The sequence below is a fragment of the Montipora capricornis genome, chromosome 1 (genome assembly GCF_036669925.1).
Source record: "Montipora capricornis isolate CH-2021 chromosome 1, ASM3666992v2, whole genome shotgun sequence".
Classification (NCBI taxonomy): domain Eukaryota; kingdom Metazoa; phylum Cnidaria; class Anthozoa; order Scleractinia; family Acroporidae; genus Montipora; species Montipora capricornis.
In genome coordinates this window covers 18738638-18748637 of record NC_090883.1, presented here as the reverse complement: position 1 = coordinate 18748637, position 10000 = coordinate 18738638, and the positions used below count along the sequence as shown (strand labels likewise).

Below are 10000 nucleotides of genomic sequence, written 5' to 3'. Positions count from 1 at the left end.
AAGCTTTGTAGTTCCATTCAGTAGTACTATAACCCACCTGTTTAGGCTTTAATACTTTCTGAAGAAAAAAAGAACTTATCGGTCTCTTTGAATGCAACCACAACATCTGTCGTGACACTACTTGAGAATCGTTTTGAACCTTTAAGAAATTTCGAATATAATTAAAGCTAATCGTCTAACACAAATGCGTCGTTGCGAGTTAGATATACACAGGTCGATTAATACCGTACGTGATGAGGTCATTGTAGTTTGCTGGCTATGACTGACTTGGAATTCAGTTGTTTTCTCGTGCAGATTCGTCTCCTTGATATTGCAGAGAATGATTATGATAGAACTTGTATGAGAACCTCAATGGCATGATTTGTTTACTGAATATTTATTCATACCCAGTGCCCCAGTGTAAATGGCTCACGTATGTTGTAAATGATTGATAAGGACGTCCAACACGGTCCGTTTTCGCCGCCAATCCGCTAAATTGCTAGAAGATTACTCACGGGCACTCTTTCCCTTTCTCTATCAGTAATTTCCTTTTGTTGCTTTCTCAAACAGCACAGATCCACGGCGGTGGCATTCATACTGCATATATATCCAAAGATAGGACAGGGGTGGAGTGAGTTATCCTTCCGGCAAAGACTACTGTTTTGGCAACTTGGGAAATAAAATATTTCAGCTTTCTTGGAGTCCTTAAGGACTTGGAGGTTTTTTCTGGCACCCGTAGCTGTAGATCACATGAAAAAGTAAGTCTTTATGGACTCACACTGAATTGCTGACCCTTAACTCTGGTTTCGGTAATAAGAAGCAACCTAGGCGGTAATCGCCCTGGAGGGCCATTATGCATGCTGTAGGTGATAAGGTAAGTCGTCACAAGGCCTAGTGCCCGCTCGTACCTGCTGGAGCTTAAATTGGTTACTGCTCTTCTTTCCTGGACAGGATAATAATCACTGGTGCCCATTTATACATCTGGGTGGAGAGAGGCACTGTTAAAGAAAATTGCCTTACCTTCTCCTTTGCAAGCAAAAATTTTGTCCGTCAAAGAATGCAACATTCGCCACCGCAAAGAATCTTAATTTTTTGGTGTTTCACTCAATGATGTTAGTTTCAAAACGATTGCACGAATTGCGCGGAGATCACCGGAGTCGCTCTTCTCTCATGCAACGTGATTGGCCAAAAAAAAAAAGGTATTTACGTCACAGAAATCGTTGTGCAGTTCGACTTCGCAGACGCTAGTTTTTCGGGGCAGAGAAATGACCATCGGGAATACATCTGCTTGGCCTCTTCCTGGATGATATATAAAAATAAAATAGTTTAAGCTGTGAGACGTACATCATTGGCTATTTTTGCAATTCCTATATATAATACAGGGGAGGGGGGGGGGGGGTTTATCTGCATTTAAGCAATAGACATCCAGTTCACTGAAGCATAGCACCGTCCCAAGACAAATTAACTTGTATTGTTGTTAAATAAAGAACCCCTTAAAACGTATTGCATTAGGGGATGGCGTAAATTGTCAATCAAATAAAATAATAGGAGATCCTGGCAGTAATCCGCTATTGTTATCTTTGTTTCTGATCAAGATACGAGGATGATATTGAGCTATAGGGAAGATATCGTTGACGTCACCTATTGTCATTGATGTGCCAACCAGAGCCTCATTGGCAAAGGTTCTTTTTTTGCCTGTGGTTGGCAAATTTGAATAACAAAAGCAATGTTCGTAAACAGATATCTTCCCTATATATGAATACTATAGATAAATTTATTACCTAGTAGTCTTGTTTACTGGCATATTTTGGTCTGTTTTACAAGGTGCAGTGAAAACGCAATATATATTTGAAGCTAGAACTTGGATTCATTACATATTTGCACTTGCAGAACAAAGTCTGTTGAGTTGGTCAAGACGAAGTACCCTTCCTTGCCAGATCCGTTAACTGAGGTTATAGCCAGGATAGAGTTTGAAGCAGCAGCCCGACAATTCATGGAAGGAACCGTGCTTTTTGTTCAAAAGCTTCGACCAAAGTTTTCTTGGGCATTTTATGGCTTTCCAAACTGTTACAATGAAAAGTATGGGGGACCTTGCAGTAAGTTGACATTACAATGGAATGATCAAGTTTCGTGATTATTCAATTCAAGTTCAGCACTATTTCCATCAATATACCTGCACGATATTGGGACACTGAATCACACTTCATTTGTTAAGTTCAGACTACTGGAGAGTTTTAGACATTCCAGAAAATTGGATGACCAAATTATCCCAGTTTATCCTTACATTCGCATAACGTAAGCCATCTCACAAATATACTTGAATGTGGTAAGTCGACAATGTTTACATTAGCATGTTCAGGGCTCTCAGTTGGTGGGGACGAGCGAAAAAATGGTCCGGATCCAGGAAAGGTGAGCGCGAGAAAAAAAATCGATAGAGTACTGAGCCCTCCGCCTTCCCTCTGCCCAAGATTCCTTAGACTGCTAGCAGTCAGTCTGAATGGGGAGCACACTTGGCTATCCCTCAAAAGGAGGTTGGAAATTTCGGTGACAATTGCACGCATTTTCATATTCGGCATCAAAGTAAATAAGACAAATGTACCGTGGGAACCAAAGATGCTGATTGGTAGGTTATGTCACGTATCAATTTACGGACTTTTTTCAATGTCAATCAAACGGGGCTTGGAAGTGAGGTTTTCAACGGCCTGTATCAGAGGTTTTCTCGCCGCTTCGCGACTCGCTATTCCGTCACGATAAGAGAGAAAAAGCGTCTTTGAAACCCGGTCGCAACCGGAGCTTGCTCTAATTCATGTCCGCTAGATGAACTCGGACAGAAATAATAGATAAATCGCTATTCTCCTCCGACAAGGGAAGATCCTTCCCTGCGGAATGTGGAAAAGGCATGATGACCTGGCTTGCACGTGAAAAAAAGACGACTTGTGAAGACCACTTGGTGCCTTTATACGCAGTTCTGGTCCGCATAACAATGATCTTTAAACCGTGATGACCTGGTGACCAGCCGGGAAAGAATGCAATCTGAATCCCGCAGGGCGGAGCATTATACAAAAGTGAACATGCACTAAGAAGCAAGCTTACACAGTGAAAAATGTCGGTTAACAACCTTCAAGAGAAAGCTAACCCTTTTCAAATCAAGCCTTAGACTTAGCCATTATTCAGCAATGATTATATATATCTATGAAGTTTTGAAGGGACCAAGGACAGACAACATTTTCATTGGAGAAAAATGTCATTCAGGGGTTGTCCGTCCTTGGTCCCTTCAAAACTTCATTAATTAACTACATTTTACCGAGGCTTGGACTGTGTGTCCTAGATCCTTCTGGGGGCAGAGATGCGCTGTTGGCTGGAGAGACCCTCTTAACTATATATTCCAGCCTTGTTGATTCAAAAAAGGGTGCCGTGAGTGGGAATCGAACCTGTGTCCCCTTGGTTACTGTTTCAGTGGCTTTTATTAGTATTGCGTGACGTTTATTATTGTAATACGATGAATAGCTAGCTGGTCAATGTCGTTTTGTTTAACCCGAAATAGGATATGATTTGTAACTTGAGATAGAAAATTTAGTCGCTTTTTATTCTACTCGTGGAACGTGCAGTTGTGATTTTGGCTTACCCGTTTTTATGGCTTACCTGGTTATGCATTTATTATGGAATTCAAGGTTTACTTTGGAGTCTCGTCACGAAGTAAGTTGATTAATAAGTTTCTCTTTTCTCGATTGTTTTGTAAGAATTGGATTTAGAGTTTTCTGTTATATTCGTGTTAAATGGAATATTATCTCGCATGTAAAAACCAATTTAGTTGATCGCGTGTATTAGGAATACTTGGACATTAGCGTTTATTGATTATCAGTTTAGTTTCGTTCATTTTATATTAACCTATTAGTTTTTAAGTTTCTGTATATATTGTGTTTATTTCAGATCGAATAAAAATTAAATAAATCAGCTTGTATTTATCAGGGTGAGACGAAAATGAAAAGATGAGGTTGCCCTTCGGGCAAGCTGTTACTTGAGGTTACTAGCCCGAAATTAATTGTTTATAAAATATATTTCGGTCGCTTTTGTACGCAGAAAAAGTCATGACGTTATCTACGGACGTGGTGCAAAACGTTGTCACGCTACGATAATTTGGCCTCATAACGTTATCATTTTCTCTCAGGAGCTTTCTGCTACACACTTTTCAGTACAAAAGCTCAATTTATCATCAGAAAAGAGGAACCAACGGTGCTTGCCCATCGGGCATAACTTAGCTACGATAAGAAAACTCTAGCCCGACAAGTCATTCCACAAGCCCCGGGCTATCGGACAGCACTTTTGTCGCGCCCTGATTTATACGATTCGAGAGTCCAGAGTCCGTTTATTGGGTTTTCGTTGCCGAAGGGACACTTTCATTCGATTTCTTGTTGGCTAACCTGGTCCCCTTGCGGAGTGAAAACGTACGAGATCGATGGCAGAAGCGGTCATGGAAGAGGCAAAAATAAAACGGCGAACGGCGAAAGCGGCACTAACCCGGCAAGGCAAAGGTTTGCGAAGGAAATTGAGCGACCACAGGCTCATAAGTGAAATTTTAGAAGCATTGCACAGCGTGAAAGCCGCGTTCGAAGATCTGGTCATCAAGCACGAGGCTTACACACAACTACTAGTCGAAGATGAAGCTTTTGAGCAAGAAGAAGCGTGGCTAGAAGAGTGTCAAGACTTCTTTTTGGAAATAGAAATGAAGGCGATGGATTATGCTAATTTGGCAACAAACAATGCCGCGGAACAAATCGCAATGTTGTCAATGGGAAATGGAGAAGAAATGCAAGATTCAGCACTTACGAATAGTGCGGCGGCTGAGAACTTTGGCGAAGGGCCCAACATGGAAACAGCACCGATACAGGAGAGCGTTCACGTCAGTGGGAACGGACACAGCATTGGCGCGAATAATCCAGTTAGCCCTTCCAGTACGTCATGTGGATTCAAAATGGAAAAGCCCAAGATGCCCCGGTTCGCTGGAGATGTAAGAGAGTACGCAATTTTTCGGTCCGACTTCAGACATGCTGTTGACTCAAGATTCAGCAAGAGAGATGCAATTTCGTTGTTGCGCACAAGTTTACAGGGAAAAGCGTTAGAGTTAATCAAAGGAATTGGCGCAGACTACGACGCGGCATGGAGCCACCTCGACTCAGTCTATGGAGACCCGAGATTTGTAGCGGATACAGTTACTCAGGACATCAGCAAATTCAGACCGTTACGAGAGGGAGAGGACGCTCGTTTCTGCGATCTTGTTCATCTCGTCCAAAGGAGCTTCAATACTTTAAAGGAAATCGGAAGACCGCATGATATGGACAATAATCACATGCTGGCGTTGATAGAACAAAGAATGTGCAGTGACGACCGAAAAGTATGGGCACGGCACCTTGAAAACGGCGGACAAGACGCTACTCTAGCTCAGCTAATAACCTGGATGACGACGGAAATGAAGTCCCGTATGAGAGCAACGCCACCACTTAGAAGTGTTACCCAACCACCCAAGCTTCCGGTGAGCCACGTTGGAACAGCTGAAACGAACACTTCAAGGGTCTACAGATGTTGGTTTTGTCGGAATTCAAATCATTGGATTGACCAATGCCGGAAGTTTACGTCCCTTAAAGCAGAAGATCGAATCAAGGCTGTCAAGGAAAACCACGCGTGTTTCAGCTGTCTAAAACGTGCTGGAAGGGATCATAGGTCAGTCAACTGTTCAAGAAGGAGGTAATGTCCTGAGAGAAGCAATGGCATTCAATGTACGTTTTTCCATCACCCGCTCTTGCATGGAGCCATGCAACCGACAGTCGCAACTGTTTCCGCCTTGACGAGTAATCAGAGAGCATTGCTACCAATTGTACAAGTGGACATAGTAGGAACTGGCAGCGTGACCCGAAAAGCCAATGCGTTTCTGGATTCAGGAGCGCAGATAAGCTTAATCAGGTCATCCCTCGCAGAGGATGTAAAGCTAAGAGGAAAATCAGTCGTGGTAACCATCACAAAAGTGGGCGGCGAGGAAGAAGCATTGAAGACAATTATGTATCCCATTCAGCTGAGATCACTAGAGGACTGCAGCGCACACGTCATAGACGCCATAGGAATCCCGTCAATCAGCGACGACGTAGCAGAGGTGGAAATTACCGATATTGCGAAAAAACTTGGCCTCAACAGACATCAGCTCCACCTGGGACATGGACAGACGGACTTGCTTATCGGACCCGATTTGTTGAACGACTTGTTCGGTGTTCTCCTTAGGTTTCGAGAAAATCAAGTGGCTTTCTTAGGAGACATCTCGAAGATGTATCATAGAATCCGAATCCTCGAAATGGATCAGCAGGTACACAGGTTCCTGTGGAGAAACCTGGAAACACACCTTGAACCAGGTGTATATGTAAAAACTGTACTTACATTGGGAGATAGACCGGCGCCTGCGATGGCTCAGACAGCCCTTAGAAAAACCACGAAAGAGGCAAAGGCAACCTTTCCAGCAGCGGCCAAAGTCATCGAAGACAACACATATATGGATGACATATGTGACTCTGTATCAACCGTGAAAGAAGCAAAGAAGCTTACAACAGATCTAGACAGCGTACTTCAGACAGGAGGATTTCAAGTTAAAGGCTGGGTGTCGAACAGGATTGAAGAAACAGAGAACCGACAACAAGAAGTGTCCCCCCAAGGAATTACAGTGGAAAAGGTCCTGGGTGTGGTTTGGCTTAGCGAAAGAGACACACTGTCCTTCAAAGTGCCAGCAGATTTCCCTGAAGGCAAAGAAATGGTTCAGCTCTCAAAGAGGAAAATACTTAGCCGAGTGGCACAGTCGATCGCATTCCTCATAAAAGCGAAGATAGGCCTGCAAACGCTTTGGAAACGAGGCATCAGCTGGGATGAAGATCTACCTTCCGAAGTTCTTGAGAAGTGGAAAACCCTATTTGAAGAGATGGTGCAGTTGAACGGTGTCCGCTTTGAACGTTGCCTAACTCCACCCGATGCAGTTGGTCAGCCAATTCTTTGCGTTTTCTCGGATGCATCAGAAGAAGCATTTGGTCCCTGCGCATACGCGAGATGGCAGTTAAGTTCCAGAGAATTTGGCGTTCGATTTATTGCGGCGAAATCCAGAGTGGCGCCTTTGAAGAGATTGACCATCTCCGGCTTGGAACTTCAGGGTGCAGTTTTGGCTTCCCGACTGGGCAAGACAATCTTAGAAGAATGTCGATTCAAGTTTGAAAAGGCAGTCTATTTCCTGGATAGCAGGATAGTATTGGCATGGATATGCAGTGAGGCTAGGCGGTTCAAACCTTTTGTTTCTGTCAGAGTAGGAGAAATTCAGGACAACTCAGACCCTGCCGAATGGAGGCACATTCCAGGAGAGCTAAACGTGGCGGACGAGGTATCTCGAGGGATATTAGTGAAAAACCTAGCAGACAGGTGGCAGAAAGGACCTAGCTTCCTTCGTCTTCCTGAGAGTGAATGGCCACAAGATGCAACAGCTGCTGACCAAAGGGGAGTTGAGAGGGAACAACGCGCAGTCCACCTAGTCTTTGAGGGAAACAAGGGACAGCTACCCCTAGACTGCAAAAAGTTTTCAAGCTGAAAAGACTGGTTCGTGTGACAGCGTATACTTCAAGATTTGTGTGGAACCTTCGCGCTCTTTGGCGCAACCGATTAGCAAACCGGGCTTGTAAGCCTAAAGATGGCCCCCTTTCAAACGAAGAGCTACAGAGTGCGGAGACGATGTGGGCAAAGGAACTGCAGATAGGTGAATTCAAGAACCACAGTCCATACACCGGCCGAGAGGGCATCGTTAGAGTTGGTGGTCGTGTCGAGAAAGCTTTGGATTCTTACGACAGCAAGCATCCAGTATTGCTGCCTGACGATCATTGGATATCTCGGTTGATCATACAGCACATTCACCAGTGTGGACACTCAGGAGTGGCAGCAACAGTAGATAAATCAAGAAAAAAGTATTGGATAATCCGAGCCCATGACTTAGCGAAGGCAATCAAATTTAGATGTGTGATTTGTCGTGAAGTGGCAGCGAAAGTGGAGACCCAAGTCATGGCGGACTTACCGCAAAACCGTCTGGCTCCTTTTCCACCTCCGTTTCAATTCACATCCTGCGATTATTTTGGCCCGTACCAAGTGAAGACTGGTCGAAATAAGACTACCAAACACTATGGAGTGCTATTCACCTGTTTAAATACTAGGGCAGTTCACCTAGAACTCGCAACGGACTGCTCAACAATGGAACTGATGCAGGTGTTAAGAAGATTCTTTGCTGTTAGAGGATTGCCAGCATTGATGACTAGTGACAACGGCTCACAAATGGTTGGCGCTGAACGGGAACTACAAGCAATGGTGAAAGGATTGGATACGGACAGACTAAAAGAATTTTGTGCAGACAAGGGGATGAAATGGCAATTTGCCACACCAGCTGCTCCTCATCAGAATGGGTGTGCGGAAGCACTAGTGAAGAGCTGCAAGCTTACCTTAAAGAAAGCGACCGGAGATCAAGTGCTAACCCCTTTTGAGTTACACACCTGCCTATTAAAAGTAGCAAACCTACTCAACCAGCGCCCAATAGCACGAATTCCCAACGATCCAGATGATGGCTCATACATTTGTCCCAATGATATCCTACTTGGTCGAGCATCATCACAAGTTCCTCAAGGACCGTTCCGTCAGACGCGACATAGATTTGAGTTTGTTCAGAAATCGTCGACTCCTTTTGGACCCGTTGGACTCGGGATGTGTTCCCGTCACTGCTGCCAAGGAAAAAGTGGCACGCAGAGAAAAGAAAAGAGTGGGTGACTTTGTCATTATGGAATCACCAAATGCGGCTCGTGGGAAATGGAATGTTGGCCGCATCATTAACGTGTACCCTGGACGAGACGGCAGAGCCGCGATGGAGAATACCAGAGGCCCATTTCCAAGATTGCTGTTATCTACCCCGCAGAAGGCTATGATGATGACTGCTGTAAAGAAGATGAGAGCAAGTGCACTCATCGGTCAGCGGTCAGGCAATATGGCGGACGTCTTCTTTTTATGTCCTGCAATATTGTTAATTCTTTGTTGAGTTTTTGTGTGTCTTAATACAGTGTATTCGTTTTAATGTCAAGAACAATGCCAAACCTTACTGCGGAAAAACTTGAGAAGATCTTAGATGAAAAATTGCGCCCACTTTCTGAACAACTTCAGGAAGCATTAGCGACGGTGAAATCGTTGAATACGAAATGTGAGAAGATGGAAGAGGCTCTTACGGCGCTTCAAGAGAAAAATAAGGCACTTCAGCAAGAATATGTGAGCCTAAAAGCTCAAGTATTAAGTTCTGCAAATGATTTAAAGTTAGCTCAGAAGTGTCTTAATGACTTGGAGCAGTATACTAGAAGAGACTGCATTGAAATTCGTGGCATTCCTCTCCCTGAGGAACCCCAGGAGGAAGAAACTAATAACATTGTACTTCAGCTAAGTGAGAAGATGGGTATTCCAATGGAAAGGAAAGATATATCCATTAGTCATCGAATTCCAAGTAGTAGGGCATCAGTGGACCCTGCCATAATAGTAAAGTTTGCAAGACGAGAGATGAGGGAAAACTTGTATCGTTCGAGGAAAAGGCTGAAATCTATCACCACGGCAGACCTTGGCTTCCCTGTTGATAAGAAGATCTTTATCAATGAAAGCTTAACGTCAAAGAATAAGGAACTTTTCAAAGATTGCTTAAAATTTAAAAAAGACAACAGTTACAAGTTCCTGTGGACTAATGCTGGAAAAATTTTCTTGAGGAAGAATGCTGACTCTCCTGTGATACCTATCAACTCCTCTGCTGATATTCCATCATCATCATCTTAAAATATAAGTTCTATAGATACTTGTAAGTTTTGTTATAGGTGTCCAGGAGGAGTCCCTTATCTTTATAGCTCCAGTAGTCCATCCAGATATAACTCATTACCACGACTCGATATAACTTCTTCTATTTCCAACATTGGTCATCTTACTAATTTAGATA

General features: G+C 43.6%; 2 protein-coding genes across 2 annotated transcripts; both read left to right on the top strand.

Moving 5' to 3' along the window:
* Window positions 1–5788: 5788 nt before the first annotated feature.
* On the top strand, window positions 5789–7588 carry LOC138059800 (uncharacterized). Its single transcript, XM_068905425.1, has one exon. It carries the CDS (start codon window positions 5789–5791, stop codon window positions 7586–7588), a length of 1800 nt encoding a protein of 599 aa, XP_068761526.1.
* A 140-nt stretch (window positions 7589–7728) lies between these two features.
* LOC138059794 (uncharacterized) lies at window positions 7729–8805 on the top strand. Its single transcript, XM_068905415.1, has one exon. The coding sequence runs from the start codon at window positions 7729–7731 to the stop codon at window positions 8803–8805; it is 1077 nt and encodes a 358-aa protein (XP_068761516.1).
* The last annotated feature ends 1195 nt before the right edge of the window (window positions 8806–10000 follow it).